General features: G+C 41.8%; 1 protein-coding gene across 1 annotated transcript; it reads left to right on the forward strand.

Annotated features, from left to right (window-relative positions):
* The first annotated feature begins 2,514 nt into the window (after positions 1-2,514).
* Positions 2,515-17,687, forward strand: ABRACL (ABRA C-terminal like). The gene is made up of 3 exons (XM_069598548.1): positions 2,515-2,641; positions 8,108-8,174; positions 17,100-17,687. Exons 2-3 carry the CDS (start codon positions 8,114-8,116, stop codon positions 17,282-17,284), a joined length of 246 nt encoding a protein of 81 aa, XP_069454649.1. The 5' UTR covers positions 2,515-2,641; positions 8,108-8,113; the 3' UTR covers positions 17,285-17,687.
* The last annotated feature ends 6,896 nt before the right edge of the window (positions 17,688-24,583 follow it).

A 24,583-nucleotide genomic window follows, 5' to 3' on the forward strand; every position in this document is an offset into this window, starting at 1 on the left:
GCAATGGGAAATGCAGTATCTTCCCAGTCATATCAACACTTTTGTGCAACAGTTTTTTTTTTTCAGCCAAAGCCTCTTAATTTGTTCTGTTTTTTTTTTTAAATTTATTTATTTATATTTTTGCTGCACTGTGTCCTCGTTGCTTTGTGAGGGTTTTTCTTTAGTTGCAGAGAGTGGGGGTTACTCTTTAGTTGTGGTGGGCAGGCTTTTCATCACGGTGGCATCACTTGTGGAGCTCAGGCTCTAGGGCACAGGCTCAAGAGCTGTGGTGCATGGGCTTAGCTGCTTCAAGGCATGTGGGATCTTCCCAGAGCAGGGGTCCAACCTGCATCTCCTACACTGGCAGGCAGATTCTTAACCACTGAACCAGCAGGGAAGCCCCAGTTTGTTCTTTTATTATTGGTTATTAGTCTTGTCCTTCCATTGTTTCTTTTTTAAAAAACTTGAAATATAATTCACCATAAAATTAGTCCTTTCAAAGGGTACAATTCAGTGGTTTTTGGTGTATTCAAATGATCATGTGATCTTCATTAGTATCTAATTCCAGAGTATTTTTCATTTCAAAAAAGGAAACCCATAACTATTAGCCCTATTTTCTTCTTCCCAAAATAATTTTCTTGGATTGTAATTCTTTACAGATTAACATGAGGTTTATGTTACACATAGTATAACATATATACAAAGTATTTTTAAAAGTGAATCCATTTTTATAGTAACAGGGATTTTATTTGCTTAATCTATTTCTGTCTCTCTTTTCCCCCCATTGGCAGAGTACTGTGAAACACTACTTACTTGTAAAGAAGTAGCACAATACAGATTGATTATTCATTTCACTGGATATTATCTAAATGAAGAACTGCCACAAACCAAAGGAGCCAGGTGCTGCCCTGAGAATTGCTAAATATGCTCTTTTCTTGAATTATACTTTTTGCATTATATAGACTGAAAAATCCAAACTATTACTTCTCAGCTTGTTTTAGTAAGGAAAAAATAGTCCTCAAAAGGATTTTGGAGTCACCTTAAACTTCATATGACATGAGAAACCTTGATCAATCAGACCTTTGTTGAGAGTAATCTTTTGGTGGTAGGGAACAGAGATTCATTAAAAGTCACACCCGAAGTGACAGGTGTTTACTCTGACAGGGTAACCAGGACGCTCTTTAGGAATTGGCTGGATACAGTGCAGCCGCAGGGACCTGGATACTCATATTAACCTCTGGAGCAGGTCTTTGATGTTCTTAATATATCACTGGCTCTCAGCTTCCCTTAGAGGCACTTCTACCACTTCCACCCATATTCACCTTCGACTTCATCCTTAGTTTTTGCTTACTCCAGTGTTTTGCTTTGTCAGGCCCATTTTCCCTATTTCTGCCTCAAGCCCTCTCAGCTTCAGCCTTCCTGTCCGATAGCTCATTCTCTGTTTTCACTCTCCCGGTTCATTTTCCAAGGGAGAATCTGATTGGCTTATCTAATGATCCAGAGTTCTGGCTGGTGAGGACTGTTTGTTCCAGGTCACCTCCAAGGGTGATGGGCAGTTTATGGACTGTGTCTTTTGGGTCACGTGTCCATTCTTCGTCCAATCAGCTACAGCGGTTAGGGGGGAACTTTGGGGGCAATTATTTGTGCAACCTTTGTCCTAAGAATAGTTCGGGTCAGTTCTCTGGGCAGGGGCTTGGTTTCCTTTTTGAAAGGATACCAGGTAGAGCACACACACACACACACACTCAGAGATTAAAATAAGTTACTATAATAATGGATGTATGAATAAAATGATTGAATTATGCAGTTACATGTAGGAAATAATGAATAAAGAGGGGAAAAAATCTACATTGACCCAGGGCCAAGAATTATAATAGCTTTATCCAAGTAAAGTTTCTTTGCAGTAAAGCAGTTTTCAAAACTGCATTTTCTTTCGCAAATCAGACCACCCTGCTGTCATGTCGGTATCTTTCTGAAAGCCCCCTGCCCTGGGCTTAAGTTCTGCGCAGTGGTAAAGAATCCGCCTGCCAATGCAGGAGTCACAGGAAATACCACTTCTATCCCCTGGGTCTAGAAGATCTTCTGGAGAAGAGCATAGCAAACCACTCCAGTATTCTTGCCTGGCAAATTCCCTGGACAGAGGATCCTGGCGGGCTACAGTCCATGAGGGCAAGGAGTCAGACCGACTAAGCACGCAGGCAAAGGAGATCTCAGCATTCTGCACGTTGGGGGAGCTTTTTTTTCTTGCATTGGGAGAGAGATCCTGGCAGGAAGTCAGTTTCCAGGAAAAGATGCGGGGGTTGGAGCTCCTTGGCTCCGAGTGGCGCGGGGCAAAAGTGGCGGTAATTGGAGCTCTGGATGCATTTTCCTAGAAGCCTCCAGCGCTCCGCCACCTGTGCGGAGTCTGCCCCCTTCTTGACGTCTCCGCTCCAGAGTTTCCTCCTCCCAGGTTAGTCCCCGGGAGTGTGGGCGGCCCCATTCCTGAGCGCTGAAACTCTCCCCCCCTCCCCCCGCTCGCCCTCCGCCTGCGGCACACCAACCAGCCTTTCTCTTCGCCTCAGTCACTTCCTTCCTCGGCTTCTTCCTCCCCAGTGCGTTGAAGAAGGCAACCAGCCCGCACCGACGCTGCCGGTTTTCTCGGAAAAGAACAGGAGGCAGAGAGGTGAGTGATCGCCCTGGGAAGTGGCGTCCAGGTAGAAAGGATGGACTGGGGTAGCCGGGGGAGGTCAACAGCCGGAGGAGGGGATCGTGGGCTGAGGTTGGAGAACCAGGACCGGGAAGAGAGGTGGCTAAGGCCCCTGGAGGGTGTAACTGGCATTGGGCTGAGCCGGGTGCTGGGGACCGCGTGGGCGCGCCCCCCACCTCTCGGGCAGACTTCCGTACTCGGCTCACGTGACATTTTGCCGGGGGCGGACCGGACAGGGAGATCAGCAGCGTTTATAAAGATTTTTTTTTTCTTTGCTTTCTTTCTTTCTTTTTCTTTTTTACCGCAGAGCAACTTGCCGGCTTTGCACTTGGAGAGCCAGTTCCGCAGAACTGAGCGGGAACAGACTGGCAGTGAGGGGCCAGGCTCCTGCCGAGGGATTCGGTGGCTTCGGGGCAGTGGGCTCTGCGGGCGCGGGCGGCGGGTGCGGATCTGTACGCACCCCGTTCTGTGTACGGGGTGGGGGGTAGTGAGAAGACATTAGCGACTCTGGGAGCCCCAAGCCGGGTCCGTTTGCGTCGCTGGGTTTGGGCGCCGGCTCTCGAGGCGCGCCTCGGGCGCACCGATCGCCGGGGAGCGAGGGCCTCGCGGAGACAAAGGCTTCCGGGATGCGGATGCTGCCGTTCCCCGGGAGTCAGCTCGGACCCCGCCTTGCGCCCCGGAGCGGGGGCCAAGCCTTGCGCTCCCTAGCTCTGCAGCGGTGCCGGTGATGACCGTCTGATGGCCTGCGGGGGACAGGGTCTTGGGACCCCTTCCGGGCCAGCTCCCAACTTGGCTCCGGGATGACCAAATATGGAGTGTGTGCGCGCCTGCGAGAGGCGGGAAGAAACCCAGTCATTCTTTGACCTACACCAGCTGCTCGTCGGGGATTGTGAAGGAGGGCTGGGAAAGAGTGGCCAGCCCTAGTGAGGACAGGTGGCTCCCAATTCCCAGATGTTCCCACTCGAGTAGGCTATTCCTTGACTTTAGAATATCTCCAGGTATTGCCTCCAAACTTAAGAAAACAAACCAACCAAAATAAAAAAACGCAAAAAACTGTTAAGAGGGCCCTTAAATATATCTTCAAGTGCCTACTGAAAGTGGAGCATTTCAGCATATGGCCCAATCCGCCCACATTCCGCTTTCTTTGTGGTTCCCACGCACAGTGCCTAATTGGTTTCTGTCACAATGAGAGGGCTCGGCTAGCATCTGCCATCCCCTTCCCCTGAGCCTCCCATTGACCCGGCTCTTTCTTTCCCTTAGCCTTGCTCTGCCATGGCCTCTCATTGTTCTTGATCTCGCTGCTTGCACCAGCCCCAGGCTTCTGTCCTCATAAAAAAAATGTCGTGGACCTTCCGAGGTTTGTGCAGCAGAGTATTTTATACTCCTTTGTCCTCATTAAATAATCAAAGAAATAAACCATCCCAGGTTATGTAGGCTAGCAATAGTTTTTAAGCCTGTCATTTTCCTACTCAAAAGGATCAGTGTAGGGAGCCTTTTTTGCTTTTTAAGGGTTTTGTCTTAGTAAGTACTCAAATATTTCACACAAATACAACTTACCATTACATTTAGTTCTATTTGCATAATAACCAGCCCCACCCCAAAGCAGCAGAAGAGGCAGAACAATGAAGTAAAAACAGCATTTAATTGTGGGAAACCCCTCTGAGTCAGTTTCATCATCCATAAAATAGGGATAAATAATACTTTGCAAGGTTCTTAGAATAAACCCAGATAAGGAGCCTCAGGTGTAATTAATTATAAGGAAATTCTGGTTTTCCCTTCTTACAATCATCTGCTTAATATAATGCACATATTCACATTACTTAAGAGTTGGATTTCCTCTTTGAGTCTTATTATTAAAGGAGAACTGTGACTGGTGTGGATGGTGGTGGGTGGAAGGAATGGAAAATGATGTTAAAGAGATGAGTATTCTGGGTGGGAGGAAATCAAAGCATCTGACAATTAGAGAAGACTAATCCTCTTGGACATTTCCCTTTCCCTTTTGTCCAATGTGGGCTGATTTCTTCATCAACCCTCACAGATCCTACTACTTCTGCAAACTTTATTCACCTTTAGACAGTTTTGATTATTAGAGAAATTTTTTCTCTTATGGCTTCCAAATCTGCCTTACTGTTTACCTGTCTATTCTACCCAATATGGTAATGCAAACAAGTCTATTCACATGAGTACATAACGGAGTTTTATATTTTTAAAAAGCAGCAGGTCGTCTCTAGGCTAACTTTAAAAGTCAAGATTCCCTACAGTGCAAATGACAGAAACTCAGACCAGCATAAGCAAAACCACAGAAGACTGATTAGTTCATGTAACAGGAAAATCCAAGGTCATATACAGGCTCAATCATTGATGCATGGTTGAATTTTCCGTTGTGCTGGATTTATTCCTGGCAGGCTCTTTTCAGATGGTATCCGTTTATATACTTGCTGGCCGTAAACTTAGAGCTCAGTGGGAGAGTGTTGTTCTACTAGTAGTCTGGCAAAATTCCTGGGCCGACCCCATTGTTCAACATGGGATCACCTAGCCTATGCTCCAAACCAATTCTCTGACTTTGGACCATTCCTGGAGTCCAGAATGAGGCTCTACCCAAGATCCATGAGATAAGAACAAGGAAGGAATATATATGGAATTTAGGAAGATGGCAATGACGACCCTGTATGCAAGACAGGGAAAGAGACACAGATGTGTATAACGGACTTTTGGACTCAGAGGGAGAGGGAGAGGGTGGGATGATTTGGGAGAATGACATTCTAACATGTATACTATCATGTGAATTGAATCGCCAGTCTATGTCTGATGCAGGATGCAGCATGCTTGGGGCTGGTGCATGGGGATGACCCAGAGAGATGTTATGGGGAGGGAGGTGGGAGGGGGGTTCATGTTTGGGAATGCATGTAAGAATTAAAGATTTTAAAATTTAAAAAATAAAAAACTAAAAATAAATAAATAAATAAATAAATTAAAAAAAAAAAAAAGAACAAGGAAGGAATGGCTCTATCCAAAAAAAAAAAAAATAGACTGCTGGTGCCAGAAGGTAGAAACGGTGCTGAGCAGAGAGAAACGACAGCTATTCACCACACTGACATTAACAGGTTTTTTTTTCCCTACTACTAATCTCATGGCATGTCTTTCAGTTGTGTCCTCCGGTTACATTTTAGCGTTTTAGTGTCTCTCTAAAACTGTATTTTGAATTGAATATGATGTTATAATTTCACCAATAAATATAAAGTTCTCACATTTGGACACTAATTTTTGATACTGGGTTTTATGTAGCTGCATTAACCAAAGATTTGCATCTTGTCGCAGTGTTGTTGTTTAGTCGATAAGTCCCATCCAACTCTTTTGGGACCCTGTGGACTGTAGCCCTTCAGGCTCCTCTGTCCATAGAATTTCCCAGGCAAAAACGCTGGAATGGGTTTTTGCCATTTCCTACTTCAGGGATCTTCCCCACCCGGGGATCAAACCCATGTCTCTTGCATGTCCTGCATTGGCAGACAGATTCTTTACCACTGAGCCACCAGGGAAGCGCATCTTGTTGCAATATAAGCTTCTCAAATTAAAAGATTTACACAGAAGTGTAGCAGATGGCAGTGGTGCTTTTAATTATTAGCTATGAGAAATCTGGGGTCCTGATCAATATCATTTATACATAGATGTCATTCTTGTTTTTTAAAAGCTACCAAGAATTAGTTATGATCTGTCTGAATAAAATTATTTCTTCCAAATCATCACCCTTCAAAGTAAACCATTCAGGTCATCCCACTCTTTTCATCCCTTATTTAATTTGGAAAACTTAAAACATACTGTGCTGATGCCTCTTCTGCCCATGCTTTTCACCCTCATATTGCTGTTTCCAGTGTAAAATTATTTCCTTCTTATGGAAACTCATTCTTCCTCCTTTCCTGCTTTACTTCTTTGCTCCAACAGTTGGGTTTCTCTCCTTCGGCTCTACCTGCTGTTTCCCTGTTTCTTGCTGGTATCTGTCTCCACCCACTTTCTGTAGCTGTTTGCCACGCCCCCTTTAGGCTTCCTTTTCTGTCTCTGAGTCCACTTCCTGCCCTTAGAGCTCCTCTCTGTGCCTCACTGAAATCAGCAGCTCCCTGTCAATAACTCTCACAGATGTGTTTTTATCCCCTCTCATGCCTTTGCTCATTTTCCTGTTTGCCAGCCAATTATTTGTTGAAGTCCTACTCTTGGTGCCAGACAGGGTCCCACAGTAGCAGAACGGTCAGATCCCCGCAGAGAGGAGCTCACTGTCTAGTGATACAAGACCAGGTCATTCCAGTCAAGTGAAATGACGTGGATGCACAATACTGTGGGAACACGCACAGGGGAGCACTCCTACTCCTGGGTTTCAGGGAGGGCTTCCTGGAGGAAGTTGTATCTCAGTTGGGACTGGACAAGTGAAAGTTAACTCCAAGAAAGAGGAATAGTCAGAGTTGGGTTGAAGAAGAAGCAGTACCTGTGAAGGCTGGACGGAAGAGAGTGAGGGGACATTTGAGGAATGAAAAGAAATGCCATGTAGCTGCAACCTGGCATTCAAGGGCATAGATGTGAGGTGGCTGGAATGATGGGCACAAACGCAGCCAATGGAGGACCTCATGAGCCAAGGGAACTCACCCAGCTGTTATGCTAACCCTGAACTCCTTCCTCACCTGAAGATGAATGGTGTTCACCACAGGCTCTCCATTGCAGTCGGATTGCGTTACGAACTGTTGGGGGGAAGAGCATGAGTATTTGTGAACTGGGAAATTGCATTTGTAGGGTTCTACCTGGACAGCTTTTTCACCTTGGGGCTCCTCGAGGGGAGCGATTGTGTTGGTTTATCCGGTTTATGCTGGAACCTCCAGCTCCTAGTTTCGGGCTTGCCCCAGGTGTGCTGCAGTTTCTCCTTGTTTCTGTGCTCTCACATATTCTCTTTCCGATGCTTTCCCCAACTACTTACCTGGTCCACTCCTCCCCCCAGGAACCTCCCTGAAACCTGTGGCTTTCTCCTTCAAGCTCCCTTAATGCCTTGGACCCTCTGCTCAAAGACAGCTTGTCCCATTGCTAGTCATTCCAGGCCTTTCTCTGCTTCTGGATGATGAATTCCTTGAGGGCTGGTCTTGGCTCACTCACCTTTGTGTTTTTGGCGCCAGGCAGAGCTTGGGTTTGGAGTGTATAGTGGGTGCAAGGAGAATGGCTTCGTTCTCCCCAACAGACTGCATGGAGAAAGAGCGGGACCGCCCACAAGGGCATTTATAAAAATGGGGGAAATGGAAGTACTCTACCTGAGGGAGATACATCACACAAGTGCTTTTAGGAAGAGGGACATGGTAAATTAATAGTGACAAATGCTACATGAAAAATACCAAGGGGCCCTTGGATTTGGCAAGATATGCGTAATGGAATCTAGAAACTAATAATACAGATTTTTTTTTCCTCCCTCAGGCAGCAATGAATGTGGATCATGAAGTTAAACTCTTAGTGGAGGAAATTCATCGTCTTGGTTCAAAAAGTAAGTATTATATGATAGATACGGTGTTTCTTCTGAGTTTGCTTTAGAGCAAGAAGGGCTAACTCTTTGGGTGCTGTGCTGTGCTAAGTCGCTTCGGTTGTGTCCCACTCTTTGGGACTCTATGGATTGTAGCCCACCAGGCTACTCTTTTCATGGGATTCTCCAGGCAAGAATACTGGAGTGGGTTGCCATTTCCTTCTCCAAACTCTTGGTAGAAGCCTAAAAGTTTTGGCGGCTGTCAGCTAATTGCTGTCAGCCCTGAAGTAATTTCTGGAGACACAGAGCTATTGGGGTATTGTGATTCTTATACAAAGAATGGTTGAGTTATTTCATTATCCTCTGAATGGAAAGAAAATCACTGTACATCTGTAACCTAGCTGCACTGAAATCTTGTAATTGAATCTTGTTCGAATTTTTGTCATACTATTAACATTCATTCTTTTTCCTGCTTTACCCTGCCACCATTTTGCAAATTGCCAAATGACTAGGGACTCATTGAAATTGCAATACATTGTCTTTATTTTCTTCAAACTTTTGAACTTTGTATAATCAGGTATTTATGTTATATAACTAAAAGAACCCATCCTTTGGGTAGTTTTTTAAAAAAGTCAGCTTTTCCCTCAGAAGCATATAAGCAGCTACCATAAAGTTTGAGACATGTAAAATTGGTAGTATTCTTGCTCTTTTCCTAAATTGTAATGAAAGCAACTCTTATGCTTATAACTGTAAGTATTAATATTTTATACATCTCAGACCAGACATGTAATAGTTCGGGGAACATTTTAAAAATTGTAAGAGCAATAGATGTGTTCAGCAACAACTGGAATAATGGACCCCAAAGTTTTAAAATTATATCATGTAAGTGAAAAACAACTTTAAAAAGTACCTTATAAGAGTTGTCCTGTCATTGTAGCTTTTTTTTTTATATTGGAGGATAATTGCTTTACAATGTTGTATCATCATTATAGTTTGATTTTCTTACATATAGCTGTGATTACTTATGAATCACAAATCATATGAAATAACAAGAGGTACTTTGAAAATTCCATTGTCATTATTATCAAACATCCCCTGTAGTTTTCTTTTGCTTATGTAACATTACTACAAACTTTGTGACATGAAACAACAAATGTAATATTCTTCATTCAAGATATATTGAAGTATAGTTAATTTAAAACATTGTATTTCTGCTATACTGCAAAGTGATTCAGTTATACATATATATGTGTTCTTTTCCATTATAGTTCATCACAGGATGTTGAGTATAGTTCTCTGTGCTATACAGCAGGACCTTTTTGTTTATCCATTCTATGAATAATAGTTTGCGTCTACCAACCACAAACCCTCACACCACCTCCTTCTTGGCAACCACAAGTCTGTTCTCTTTGTCAGTCTGTTTCTGTTTCGTAAATAAGTTCATTTGTGTCATATTTTAGATTGCACATGTTAGTGATGGCACAGGGTATTTGTCCTTTTCTTTCTGACTTACTTCACTTGGTATGATCATCTCTAGGTCCAGCCATGTTGCTGCAAATGGTATTTTTTCATTCCCCTTTGTGGCTGAGTAGTATTCCATTGTGGAGAAGGCAATGGGACCCCACTCCAGTATACTTGCCTGGAAAATCCCATGGACAGAGGAGCCTGGTGGGTTGTGGTCCATGGGGTCGCGAAGAAAGAGACAGGACTGAGCAACCTCACTTTAACTTTTCACTTTCATGCACTGGAGAAGGAAATGGCAACCCACTCCAGTGTTCTTGCCTGGAGAATCCCAGGGACTGGGGAGCCTGGTGGGCTGCCGTCTAGGAGGACCCTGGTGGGTTGCTGTCTATGGGGTCGCACAGAGTGAGGCATGACTGAAGTGACTTAGCAGCAGCAGCAGCAGCAGCAGCAGCAGCAGCAGTATTCCATTGTATGTATGTACCACATTTTCTTATAAATAGTGTTATTGTGATCATAGGGGTGCATGTATCTTTTTGAATTATAGTTTTGTCCACATTTACTATCTTAATGGTTATGTAGGTTGGGAGTCTGTCTCAATCTGTTTGAGCTGCTATAACAAAATACTCCAGACTGTGTGGCTTATAAAAAGCAGAAATTTGATTGCATATAGTTCTGAAGGCTGGAGGCCCGAGGTCAGTATGCCATCATGGTCAACTTAGAGCCTTCTTCTAGGTCTCAGACTTCTTGTATCTTTTCATGGTGAAAGGGACTAAGAATCTCTTTGTAGCCTTTTTATCTATCATCACTCTGTCTATCTATTATTGTGGTAACACTGATTTATAAGATCTTGTAAGTTTCATATAGAATAATATTGGGTTGACAAAAAAGATCATTCAGGTTTTTCTGTTACATCATATGGAAAAACTCAAATGAACTTACTGGCCACCCCAATACTTAGCAGACTGAACCTGCACTTCAAAATAAGCAAGTTTACAAACTAGATGAGTGTAAGGTAATTATTATAACTTGTATAAGGATGAAAATATTTTGAACATTGCAGCTTCACCAGGCCTCCTTGACTTACCTATTCCTGGTAATAGATGAATTATTGAGTTGGAAAGCATCTATGGAGATACATTACCTACTGACAGATTAAGGTTAATTATTTATGTTATGTCTGGAATAATGTTGACTAAACTATGAATTTGATGAATAAATTGATGAATTTAGTTTTATCTGTTTCTTTTAAAATAGAGTTCTTTAAAGCCTTTCATTTTTCATCCCATCACTTCAGTTCAGTTCAGTCACTCAGTTGTGTCCAACTCTTTGCAACCCCATGGACTGCAGCACACCAGGGTTCCCTCTCCATTACCAACTCTCGGAGCTTGCCCAAATTCATGTCCATCGAGTCGGTGATGCCATCCAACCATCTCATCTTCTGTTGTCCCCTTCTCCTCCCACCTTCAATCTTTCCCAGCATCAGGGTCTTTTCTAGTGAGTCAGTTCTTCGCATTAAGTGGCCAAAGTATTGGAGTCTCAGCTTCAGCATCAGTCCTTCCAATGAATATTCAGGACTGATTTCCTTTAGGATGGACTGGTTGGATCTCCTTACAGTCCAAGGGACTCTTAAGAGTCTCCTCCAACACCACAGTTCAAAAGAATCAATTCTTCGGTGCTCAGCTTCTTTATAGTTCAGCTCTCACATCCACACTTGACTACTGGAAAAACCATAGCTTTGACTAGATGGACCTTTGTTGGCGAAATAATGTCTCTGCTTTTTAATATGCTGTCTAGGTTTTTCATAACTTTTTTTCCAAGGAGTAAGTGTCTTTTAATTTCGTGGCTGCAGTCACCATCTGCAGTGATTTTGGAGCCCCCAAAATAAAGTCTTTCACTGCTTCCATTGATTCCCCATCTATTTGCCATGAAGTGATGGGGCCGGATGCCATGATCTTTGTTTTCTGAATGTTGAGCTTTAAGCCAACTTTCTCACTGTCCTCTTTTACTTTCATCAAGAGGTTCTTTAGTTCTTCTTTGCTTTTGCCATAAGGGTGGTATCATCTGCATATCTGAGGTTATTGATATTTCTCCTGGCAATCTTGATTCCAGTTTGTGCTTTATCCAGTCCAGCATTTCTCATGATGTACTCTGCGTATAAGTTAAATAAGCAGGGTAACAATATACAGCCTTGACGGACTCCTTTTCCTATTTGGAACCAGTCTGTTTTTCCATGTCCAGTTCCAACTGTTGCTTCTTGACCTGCATACAGATTTCTCAGGAAGAAGGTCAGGTGGTCTGGTATTCCCATCTCTTTCAGAATTTTCCACAGTTTATTGTGATCCACACAGTCAAAGGCTTTGGCATAGTCAATAAAGCAGAAGTAGATGTTTTTCTGGAACTCACTTGCTTTTTCAATGATCCAGTGGATGTTGGCAATCTTTGGTTCCTCTGCCTTTTCTAAATTCAGCTTGAACATCTGGAAGTTAACGGTTCATGTACTGTTGAAGCCTGGCTTGGAGAATTTTGAGCATTACTTTGCTAGCGTGTGAGATGAGTGCAATTGTGCAGTAGTTTTTGCATTCTTTGGCATTGCTTTTCTTTGGGATTGGAATGAAAACTGACCTTTCCCAGTCCTGTGGCCACTGCTGAGTTTTCCAAATTTGCTGACATATTGAGTGCAGCACTTTCACAGCATCATCTTTTAGAATTTGAAATAGCTCAACTGGAATTCCATCACCTCCACTAGCTTTGTTCGTAGTGATGCTTCCTAAGGCCCACTTGACTTCTCATTCCGGGATGTCTGGTTCTAGGTGAGTGATTACACCATCGTGATTATCTCGGTCATGAAGATCTTTTTTGTACAGTTCTTCTGTGTATTCTTGCCACTTCTTCTTTATATATATCTTCTGCTTCTGTTAGGTCCATACCAGTTCTGTCCTTTATTGTGCCCATCTTTTGCATGGAATGTTCCCTTGGTATCTCTGATTTTCTTGATTTCTAATTTTTATCCTATAGAAAAGATTTAAGTGGATAGAGATTATTTGGAGATATAAATTATTTAACAAATGTACCTTGAGTGCTGCCTTTGTACTCAAGTGCTAGAGATGGGAAAATAAATAAAAGTCCATCTCAGCCCTGTGGGTCTCTTTAGGTAATGAGAACACAGATAAATTGGAAGCATGTTTTGGGACGTGGTTAAGAGCATGTGCTCTGGAGTCAGACTCTGGGAAGGAATTCCAGCTCTTCCACATTCTTGCTGTGTGACCTTGGGCACATTTCTAAACTTTTCTGTGCCATGGTTTCCTTATTCGTATAACGATACTACTTTATTTCAGTGAGTGTTGGAGACACATTTTTCACACTTTAAAATCTCTAAAATAAGGATTATTTTATGATACATGGTATGCTATCGTTAAACTGGCAGTTTAATTGGAACATGAAATAATGGTGCTTCTTACAATCAATGGTGTCTTATCTTTGACAAAATGGTTAAGTGAGTTTTAATGACTATAAAATGCATCGAACAGTTCTAGGAACATACTGAGTACTCAATAAATGGTAGCTTTCATTACTGTAATTGATGGTGAATGCTTCGATTGATATACATTCCATTTTTTAAGAAGCGCTATTAACTCGACTAAAGCAATCATACAGGACTTCTCAGAGAAGGTGACATTTGAGTCCATTTTTGAAGAAAAAAGAATTTAGTTAGAAAAGAGTGTCTGGGATGCCAGGTAGATGGCTTGACGTGGACAAAGTTACCAGGGGAGGTGATTCTTAACACCCTGGATTAGAGCAGGTTGCTCATTTTGACTGAATCACAAGATGCATGGAGTGAGATGGCAGGAGGCCTGGTGAGAGGTGAGGCAAGGGCCAGAGGATGAAGAATCTTATTCACTCTATCTTAAAGGTGCTAGGGAGCCATTGAAAGATTAAAGTAAAAGAATATCAATTAAGCTTGTATCATACAAAGTTTATTCCACATTTTAAGTTCTGTATGAATGTGGAGGATGTAGTGAGGGTAAAAATGGAGAAGGGGAGACTCGTAAGGAGTCTGGCAGTTAGCCACGTGACAATCAACTGGGGCCTGGAATTAACTGTCCATGGAGAGGGAAGGCTAGAGCAACAGCAGATACAAAGAAGGTGGCATCGCTCGGACATTTGTCAGATTTAGGGGTTAGCAGGCAGGAGAACTCCAAGATTACAGCAGGGTTTCTGCCTTTGGTGGCTTTAAAAAATTTAACCTAAATTGAGAATTTACCATAGACTGGGCATGCTATAAAAGACTTTACCTGCATTCTATGTTTTAATCCTTGTAACAACTCCGAGAGGGATATTTTTACCCTTGTATGATGGATGAAGTAACTAGCTCAGAGAGCTTGAAGGACCAACCCAGTTACCCAGCAGCTGCACTGATTCCTGTAATCAGTGAAAGGTTTTATTGCCATCAAAGGGTCGTTGTGCTGCTGGAAGTGAAAGAATCAAACAAGTACCTCTTGACTTTCCAGGCCAAGCATGGTCAGACTCCCTATTTTCCATTACCAACTTATTTCCTCCTTCTTCTCTTAGATGGTTTACTTGAGCTGAGCAAATTAGTCACTATTCCCCTAGATACTTAACTTCTTTCACCTGTGCCTATGGCTTGGCATATTCTCCCATTTCTTTCACTCATAACTGAACCAGTGCTCACCGATCTAGTGCTTAGCATGGGCTGGACACTGTGCTCTGTGCTTCAGAACTGTGTCCCCAACCATACAGTGTGGGAGGTATTAAGATCCCTATTATACAGATGAGGCTTAGGGAATTTATGCAGGTTTCCCAGGCCAAGCAACTAGCAGATGGCCAAAATTTCAGCTGAGGACTGTCAGGGTATTTGTTTGTTTGTTTGTTTTGTTTTTAAAGCTCTGTATTATATGCCCCTTAAAGTCTGGTGGCTCAGAGGGTAAAGTGTCTGCATGCAATGCGGAAGACCCGGGTTCAACCCCTGGGTCAGGAAGCTCCCCTGGAGAAGAAAATGGCAACCCAGCCAGTACTCTTGCCTGGAGAATCCCATGGACAGAGGAGCCTGGTAGGCCGTAGTCCATGGGGTCGCAAGAGTCCAACACGACTGACTGACTTCACTTTCGTTACTTTCTTTCTTTAAAGTCCAGAACAGGTACCACCAGTCATGAAATCTTCCCTTCCTGGTCTAGCCCAGAGCCATCTTGGTCTTGATAAACAATCATGTACCTCTTTGCCTGTTGCTCTACCTACTGTGTGTGGTTATTTCCTCGTGGGAGGGGAAATCATTTCTTTGATAGCTAGAAAGTGATTCTATACTTCCTTCTCCCTGCCTCCAGTGCCCAGCACTCGCTACACCCACAGTAGGAGTTTATTAAGCCGCATGCTGTAAGCTCTAGCAGAGGAGCACGGGAACCCAAGAGCCCTTCTCGCTGTGGTGGCCACCTCCTTCACAGCGGGTACACCTTTGGGAGGGAAGAACTGGGAGCATTGCAGTAGGATGGGTGAAATGTTCAGCCAGGTAGATCGAAGGATTCAGCTAACATTGGGGAAGTATCTTTGATTATCCTTATCTTTGAGACTTCCTCTTCCTGACTTTTAACCAAAGATCCACCTTTTGTTTTTCCTTAATTAAAAAGACTTTATTTTAGATTTGCAATAAATTGAATTGATGGTACTGAGATTTCACATATGCCCTCTGCTTCCACACATGCATAGTCTTCCCTGTTATTAACATCTTCCACCAGAGGGGCACCTTCTTTACAGTTGATGCCCCTGCATCATTGTTGTTGTTCAGTTGGTAAGTTGTGTCTGACTCTTTGTGCCCCTATGAATTGCAGCATGCCTGACTTCCCTGTGCTTCACTATCTCCTGGAGTTCATTCAAACTCATGTCCATTGAGTCAGTGATGCCATCCAATCATCTCATCCTCTGTCAACCCCTTCTCCTCTTGTCCTCAATATTTCCCCAAATCAGAGTCTTTTCCAATAAGTCTACCCCTAATAACTCAGTTGGTAAAGAATCCGCCTGCAGTGCAGGAGACCCGGTTCGATTCCTGGGTCAGGAAGATCCCCTGGAGAAGGGCTAGACTTCTCTTGTGGCTCAGCTAGTAAAGAATCCACCTGCAATGTGGGAGACCTTGGTTCCATCCCTGGATTGGGAAGATCCCTTGGAGAAGGGAAAGGCTACACATTCCAGTATTCTGGCCTGGAGAATTCCATGGACTGTGTGGTCCATGGGGTTGCAAAGACTGAGCAACTTTCACTTTCACTTTCTTTCCCATCAGGTGGCCAAAGTATTGGAGCTTCAGCTTCAGCATCAGTCCTTACAGTTAATATTTAGGGTTTATTTCCTTTGGGTTTGACTGGTTTGATCTCTAGGATTGATCCTGCATTGACATATAATTATCACCCAGAGTCCATAGTTCACATTACGTTTCACTCTTCATTTTGTACATTCTGTGGGTTTTAACTGATATGTAATGAGGTCTCCATCATCATAATATCATGGAGTGTCTTCATTGCTTTAAAAATTCTTTGTGCTCTGCCTATTCACCCCTTCCCTATCCTAACCATTGAAAACCACTGATGTTTTTACTTTGTTTTCTCTTTTCCATAGTTTTGCCTTTTCCAGAATATTCCATAGTTGGAGTCATATAAGCACATAGCTTTTTCTCAGATTGCTTTCTTTCATTTACTAATATATATTTAAGTTTCCTCCAGGTTTTTCATGACTTGATAGCTCATTTCTTTTTAGTGTTTATTTTAATTTTTAGCATCTATGTGAAAAACTGGACTTCAAACTAGATAATGTAGGGATTCTGGTAAATAAAGATTTCTTCATTTTTGAGGTCACCACTGCTTTCCTGGTGTTGCTGAGCATGTTCAGAATACACTTAGAGAAATACTGTTCCTGATCTGGAGTTTCTCTTATATTTGTTATTTTTACTGATTCAACAACTAACAATTAGGAAATTGAAGTTTAGAGACTTCCCTGGTGGTCCAGTGGTTAAGATTGCCTTCCAGTGCAGGGCATGCAGGTTCGATCCCTGATCAGGGAACTAAGATTATACATGCCTTGTGGCCAAAAAACAAAACCATAAAACAGAAGCAATATTGTAACAAATTCAATAAAGATTTTAAAAATGGCCCACACCAAAAAAACCTTTAAAACAAAATCAAAATTTAGACAGAGAGGAATGGTCCACCATATGAGCACTGTAACACATTCATTTTTTGTTAATATTTCTTAGTTCTTACTCCACTCTTTGTACAGATGATACTAAGGCTAGAAGATATACTACACATTGCATTTACTCCATTCCTTTTTGAATCTGGCAAGAAGTTACACTGAATTTTTGACTGTTGACTGTTACATTGTGATGTTGGTTAACCTCCAGTTGTTTATGAAAGATGATGGGTATTTGCCATACATGGTGGCAATAAACAGACTTTGCATTGGCTAATATTGTGTTTTCTCAATTAGATGCTGATGGAAAATTAAGTGTGAAATTTGGGGTCCTCTTCCAAGATGACAAATGTGCCAACCTCTTTGAAGCACTGGTAGGGACTCTAAAAGCGGCGAAACGAAGGAAGATTATTACATACTCAGGAGAGCTACTTTTGCAAGGTGTTCATGATGATGTTGACATTATATTGCTTCAAGATTAATGTGGTTTGCATAGCTCTGTTTATTGTTTTCTGTTTGTTTCTGGTAAACTGGAATATTAAGTCAAAGGACAAACATACGAACCTACTTAATGTATTTTTATAGAACTTTATAAACAAAAGGAGACTCATTTTAGAAGTCTGTCCTTTTTTCTATCTTGAAAACAAATTTGTGTGTTACACTGTAAAATGAACAAAACCTATTATTTTTCTCAGGAGTCTGGTTGGAAAATGTAAACAATGGGGCTTTTTTGGTGGGGGTACCAGGAATGTTTGTTTCATAAATTATTCGTAGATAATTTCTGCAGATATTGGACATTCTGTGAAATCAGGAAACAAACTTGTAAGACTAGCTCCCACAAGGAATATAATGTTTATGTAATAAAAACATATAACTCCCTTAAAATTGTCTTATTGTCTCATTTTGTCATTTGAAATTTATGTACCTCACAGACTTGAGTTTTTGTATCAACATTAGGTAACTGCAGTAAAAGTTTTCTTAATTTGGGGAAATATTTTCTTAAAACTACAGAATTTAAAAAGTAGAGATGATTAGTGTTACAGCTGGGCCCTGTTAAATATAATGATTTTGATGCCTATAATGTGCTTAACACTAGTAGGGGATATGCCCCAAAAATGTAACCCAAAGACTCCACTTTCTAGCTGGATTAGTCAGACCCACCTGAAAGAGTACAGGAGTATTTATGATTGCATGTTGCAGCTTGTAGTACAGAACTGAAAATGATACAGAATCTCAAGGAGGACAAGATCAGTGAAAGGCCTTGTGGTTGGAAGAGGTATAGCAGAGGAAAAATTTGTAGGATTAGAGCTGATTATATTCAGAGGTGGAAAGATGGGATGGGTGAGGGTGATGACCTAAGGGAAGGCAGAGGGACATGGATTATTAGCAAGGCATGATTTTGTGAGAGGATATCAGAATTCACTGGCACTTCATAGTCACTGTGAACATTTATTGAGCCTTTATTATGCTAATCCTCATATAACCCTGTGAGGTTGGTATTAATGTCACCTCCCATTTCATAGATGAGGTAAGAAAGACACAGAAAAGTTAAGAGATTGTTTAAGTTCACCTAGCCAGAAAGTGGGTAAGTCAGGATTTTGAAATTTGGCTCATCTAATTGGCAAGTCCAGGGATGGGATGGACTTCAGGCATGGCTGGCTCCAGGGACTCAACTATTACCTTGTTTAAACACTACCTTGCCATATTGGCTCTGATGCGTTTTTTGGTTCTTTCTCATTCTCTTTTTATTGTAAATAGATTTCCTGCATATGTTAATAGATGCCTGCAGATAGATGCAAATGCATCTATTCCTGGATTAGCAACACTAGTAGAGAGAGAATTATATATTATTAATCGTATATAATTATATACCATTAATTATATATAATTGATTATAAATGTTAATTATGAACTTTGAGACAGGAACTCTTATTGACTCCACTTGCAGCATAAGCTGACCCTTCTGATGAATTGCATTTGCCAGAGGGATGAGATACCTTGAATGTCCTGGGTCATATGCTTGTTTCTTAGTGAGGATTGGGTAGGACCTGTGCTTCATAGCCTCACCTCAAATAGGAAAGGGATAGTTCCCTAAGGGAAGGATGCTGAGCACATGGGAACAACACAGGTTGACCGTAGATAAAGGACACCTTTGAGGGATGCATCCACAAAACCATGCATATGAGAGAAAACAAAAGATAAATGAGAAATGGTCAAAAGATACTATGGTATGGCGTCAGTAACTGGGAGAAAAATGTTTGCCGAGAAATTGAGGGAAACTGAGTGGAGCAGGAAGGCTGGTTTTAGGCAAAGTACATTTGGACATGGTGGACTTGGAGTGTTTGGACTGGAAACATGTAATAAGCAGGTGAGGATTAGGTGCTGCAACTTAGGTGAAGGTTCGGGAATATCGATAGAGACCTGAGAATTATTTTGATTTTGATATGTATCAGTTTAGTTCAGTTCAGTCGCTCAGTCGTGTCTGGCTCTTTGTGACCCCATGAATCGATGATCATAATTCTGCCTCTATTATATCTAAGTTGAGATTTTAATTATTAAGCATTTAGAAACAGAGAAGATATACAATCTACAGACTTTGTAAAAGCCTGGCGTGAAAAATTGAAGCAATTTTAAAAGGAAAACAATCTGGGTAAGTCACACGTCTGACGGAACATTTTTGAGAGGTTGATCATAGTCAAAAGGCCTCCTTAAAACTTCAGATGAAGAGTTACTCAATTTGTTACTTTGTTTAGTATTTTCTTGGTAAGTATCAAATTCAATTTCAAACCCATAATGGTTTTAGGATTTGAAAAATATCTTCCAGAAAAATATCCATGGGGTTATCTAGTTATTTTGAGAAAATTAGCAGAGCAGCATTCCTATCTACCACTCACATCCGTAATAATACAGTTTTATATATATTTCTCTTAGATTCAAGATGGTCATATCCTTTGAAATAATATATGTATCATGGTATTAAAATTCAAAATCATAAATTTGGCTTGATCCAAATTCACAGTTAAAGTAATTTCTCTTGGCCATAAACTGCATTTCAGTTAATCATCTCAGTAATGAGTATCACTGACTATAGACAGATGGAAATTAGAAATTATAGACAATTGTAGACAAACATTTCTTCTGTTATGCAACAGAAACATATAGTATCTACTTTATTCAAGTCACTGTGCTAGGCATTAGGGATTATTCTCAAAGAGAAGCAAGTAACTTGCACAATGTATATTAAATATAGAACCTTTGGATAAACGACATAGGGATACAGGTGCAAAAATGATGCACTGTTTTGGGTTGAACTGAAGATTGCCTTAAAGCAGGAGAACGATCCAGAAGGAAGAAAGAGGAGTATTGGGACCCGAGGCTAGGAGGGGTTAGGACATTACTTGGAACCTTAAAGACTGAAGCAATGTTTCTAAGTGTATGTCTTCATAATAGTAAATTACAAAGAACTGTGAAAAACTTATATGAAATACTTTGATAAGTCCCACTCATTATGAAGTAACTTTAATTTGTAAAATCCACAACAGTGCTATTTTGCAAACTGAGATTACACCAGTCTATAATTACAGCTTATTATCTTCAGAGTGGATGACTGTTAATTGTGAAATTGATTAGTGTCACCACTTGTGCAAACTCCAATTTCCATAAGTTCCCATCATAGAACATCCAAGCACACATTCCTTTGTTTGCTGGAGGAACAATTTAAAAATAAGTTACAGAAATGTTGATTTGAGGAATTTGTCATAATCGAACACTCGCATCCCCAGAAGTCCCTGGTGTCTGAGCTGCTTCCTATGGTTTCAGACAATGAGGGGGAAAAGGCCTGTGTATTGACACACAAAATACAAACATAGACGTGATGGCCAAGGAACAAGCCTGCTTTTCTCTGTGGCATGCGTGTTGACCTCACTAATTTATTGCCTCATGTATCTAAAAAGTCAAGAGAATGGCACGTACCTTTATTTATTGTCAGATAATCTTGGAGTTTCCTTTTCCTTAACAAAAGCTATAAATAACTCATCAAAGAAAACCACTCTTTGGGAGCCTTGTATGATTAGAAATCAGAAATGACCACATGTTTTTTGGAAGACATTTTTGTATGGAAACCCCTCTTGTGTAGCTTTTGTTTAGCTGACTCAACCAAAGGCTTAATTTTTTTGACATCTGCACTTCCCCTTTCAGTAGGGAAGTGAGAGACTTTGTAATGGTTGGAAGGAATGGAGACTCTGCTGGGGCGGGGCGGGGGGGTGGGTAACTATGAGCATGCGAACTGAGCGGTTAGGAAGATAAAGTAACTCCCTGAAATTGGCGGCCTGGACATCACCAAAGCAGGACTTCTGGGGAACTCCTAACCAGAGGGCATCAGATTGACTTTTGTAGATTTTTCAACATCTACATGTTTTGCAGACTGAATGAATACATTGGGGTGCGGCCCCAAGCATTTCCACTGAAGTATCATTTCCCAGGTTGATTCTGATGGGCAGCTGTGGGAAAGAATTACTCCTCACTGCCCTAGAGCAGAGGCCCCCAACCTCAGGGATCTAATGACTAATGACCTAAGGTGGCCCTGATGTAATAATAATGGGGAAAAAGTGCATAATGTGCTTGAATCATCCCCAAACCATCCCTGCTGCTGGCTCTGGTCTATGAAAAAAATGTCTTCCATGAAACCAGTCTCTGGAGTCAAAATGGTTGCTGACCCCTGCCTTAGAGAATCTCTGTCAATAGCACTCAGCTGTGTTCCTGGATCCACTTCTTTCTATTTGCTTCCCCTCCTGCTTCCAATCAGTTAACTCATCCTCTATCTTTTCTCTATTCATAGCTTCTCCTTAAAAGTCAGTTCGCTCCCTATTACTTTGATTTATTAGTGCCAGTTCTTGCCGCTGGCTGTGTCAAATGCTGAATGTCTGTATGTCTAAATGAAAATGCTTAATATAAAAGAGTTAGAGTAGCACAATTTGTCCTTACCGTGCCAGACCACCCCATAGGTCATCGGCCAGTTTAAGCACTGATTTGGTCAGCTGTGCGCCTTCATCCGATCAGTTATGGCTGCCAATGGGGGCAGGGAAGACTTATAACCTGGAGCTGCTGTCATAGGGTTTGAGAGCTGAGCTGCCTCGGAAGTGATTGTGGGTCTGGCAGGGAGTGGGACTGCATTATAACCATTTTCGCAGAGATCCTCTGTGACTTACAGTAGAATGTGAAAACAGTAACGTTCAATTTGGAAAATATGACCACCCATTTTAAGCATAAAGAATATTTCCTCCATGTGTTAATTGTACTTTCAATATCCATGATTAAGAAAATACATAACACAAAAGCTATAAAATAAAAAAAAGTACAACTGAAATGAAGATTTTTTAAGTTGCATTTTATTACTTGTAAGAGTAGTACTTATGCTTTATTGATAATAGCACAGTTATTTATGTATACAAGATGCATTGTTATCCACAGAAAATGTTTGATGCACATATGGTTTCTTAGACTCTTTAAAGTAACTCTTGGCTCCTTAGGAGTGCTCCTTCCACAGGTTATAAATGAATTTGTGGCACACTAAACACAGGTCCTATATCAAGAAAGGCTGCATTGGGGCCTCCAGGGTTTACTACTCGCTAACTTCAGTTCTTAGAGTTAGTGGTAGTTCTGTTTGCCTCCTCTGGAATCTAGGCAGGCTGGTGACTACGTCAGCAAATGGGATACAGTGGAAATGACGCTAATGGTTTCTGAGAGTGTGTCATAAATGGCCATAGAGCAGCTACCAGGCAAGTGTAATGAATGAAGCGTTGAGAGGGAAGCAGGGCTTCAGGGATAGTTTGATCAAGCAATTCCATGATGTCACCAAGATCCTGGGTTGTTTTTTACTCTGCCTTCTGTGATGTAAGTTTCATAGTTTTCATCCTAAGTATGACTTTCTTCTGGATCAAAATAGAGCTGCCAACAACTTCAGTCTCCTGAGAAGAATTCAGCTTTTTTTTTTTTTTTTGGTCTGGGTGTGTTTCATGACTGCTGTCACCTGGAAACAGGGTAGAGGGAAGAAGCTGGTGGGTCCTACTCCTTAACCAGCTAGCTGGACTCCTGTTTTTGCTCTTCCCATCACCCTTCCTCTTTGCCATAACTAGGGTTCTCTGCTATGGAATTACTTCCTTTCCATTTTCCTGTTTGTCTCTGTGTAGTGGGGAGGAGGAGGGTTGTCTGGTTTTATGGGAGGGGAGATGGAACCAGGGAAAATTCTACCACCTCGGTGAACAGAGGTCAGCCAGTTCTCCACATGAATCTCATTGCTGCCTTAAGGGTTCCCTGGAATCGCCAAGTTCTGAGCCTCTCTCTCTGGGGCCCGGAGTGGGTGAGAAGGCACCTATCATAGAGGCTCAGGTAGCACCTTTCTCAAGTCTGTCATCATGCTTCCATCTGCTTTCCAACCTCCAACAGATTGTTGATGCTCCTTATGAATCTGTGACTTTCTTCTTTTGTCTGCTGCAGTTTGGAACAGATTCAAGAGTAAAAGAGTATTTAAACGGTGATTGATTCAGCATTGTTGTTATTATTGTTTAATCAGTAAGTCATGTCCAACTCTTTCGTGACTCCATGGACTGTAGCCCACGAGGTTCATCTATCTGGGGGATTTCCCAGGCAAGAATATTGGAGCAGGTTGCCATTTCCTTCTCCAGGGACTGAACCTGCATCTCCTGCATTGGCAGGCGGATTCTTTACCACCAAGCCACCAGGGAAGCCCTGATTCACCATTATTTAGTGGAAAAATTTCTCCCTTTCTTTCACTCTTAAATAATTTTCTCTAATATTTTTTGCTCTAAGACCCCCAGATTGCAAATGAAAGAAATCAAGAGTTCATTTTTAGCTCTACTTTGTCATCAGCTGTGTTGGAGGTCACTGCTGTGTTGATTTCCCAGTGCTGATTCTGTAACCTCAAGGCAAACTTTGCCTGATTCTTGACTCCTTCAGCCTCTAGGTTATCCAGAGAGAAGACCAGGAAAGTAGGCATGGTGTCCTAGGAGAAGCGCAGAAAGATCTTATTTCAGGGGAACGTGAGTTTTAGGCCACTGGGAAACACAATCCAGGTTCATCATATTTTATTTCACATGAGTGTGTTTGGAAGAGATAGAAAGAAAGGAAGGGGGAAAAGAAATAGGACATCATTTCAGGAAATGATAGATCCTGCAAAGTTAAAAAACGAGAGTAGAAAATATAGGATAATTATTAGGGGGCAGATTACAGAATTTATTGGAACTGCTTTATGTAATTGCCATACAATTCAATAACAATTATGTGTCTGATTAAATAGGTGTCAAATTAACTTTGTGGAGTGCAATATTTGATTAGAATAGTATTCAGTATTTATTGTGTTGATGTAATCAGCAGAGAAAGAGCTTGCTGACAACTGGCTGTTGGGAGAGGCAAAGGGCATTAGCACCTACAGCACATGATAAAAGGAAGGTGTTATTGGATCTGAGTCTACCACGGAGTTCAGGACTCTACCAGTGCAGCTAAGAGAGGTTTGGCAAATCAAAGAACTAGATTCTTGGCTTGAGTTGGTGGGAAAGCGTAATAACCTTTAATTCCCGGTGTTTCCTCGTCTGTAAAATGAGGATGTATGCGTGCTTAGTTGCTAAGTCATATCCGACTCTTTGCAACCCGGTGGTCTGTATCCCACCAGGGTCCTCTGTCCTTGGAATTTCCCACGCAAGAATGCTGGAGTGGGTTGCCATTTCCTTCTCCACTGGATCTTCTCGACCCAGGAATCGAACCTG

This window comes from Ovis canadensis, chromosome 8 (genome assembly GCF_042477335.2).
Source record: "Ovis canadensis isolate MfBH-ARS-UI-01 breed Bighorn chromosome 8, ARS-UI_OviCan_v2, whole genome shotgun sequence".
NCBI classification, from domain to species: domain Eukaryota; kingdom Metazoa; phylum Chordata; class Mammalia; order Artiodactyla; family Bovidae; genus Ovis; species Ovis canadensis.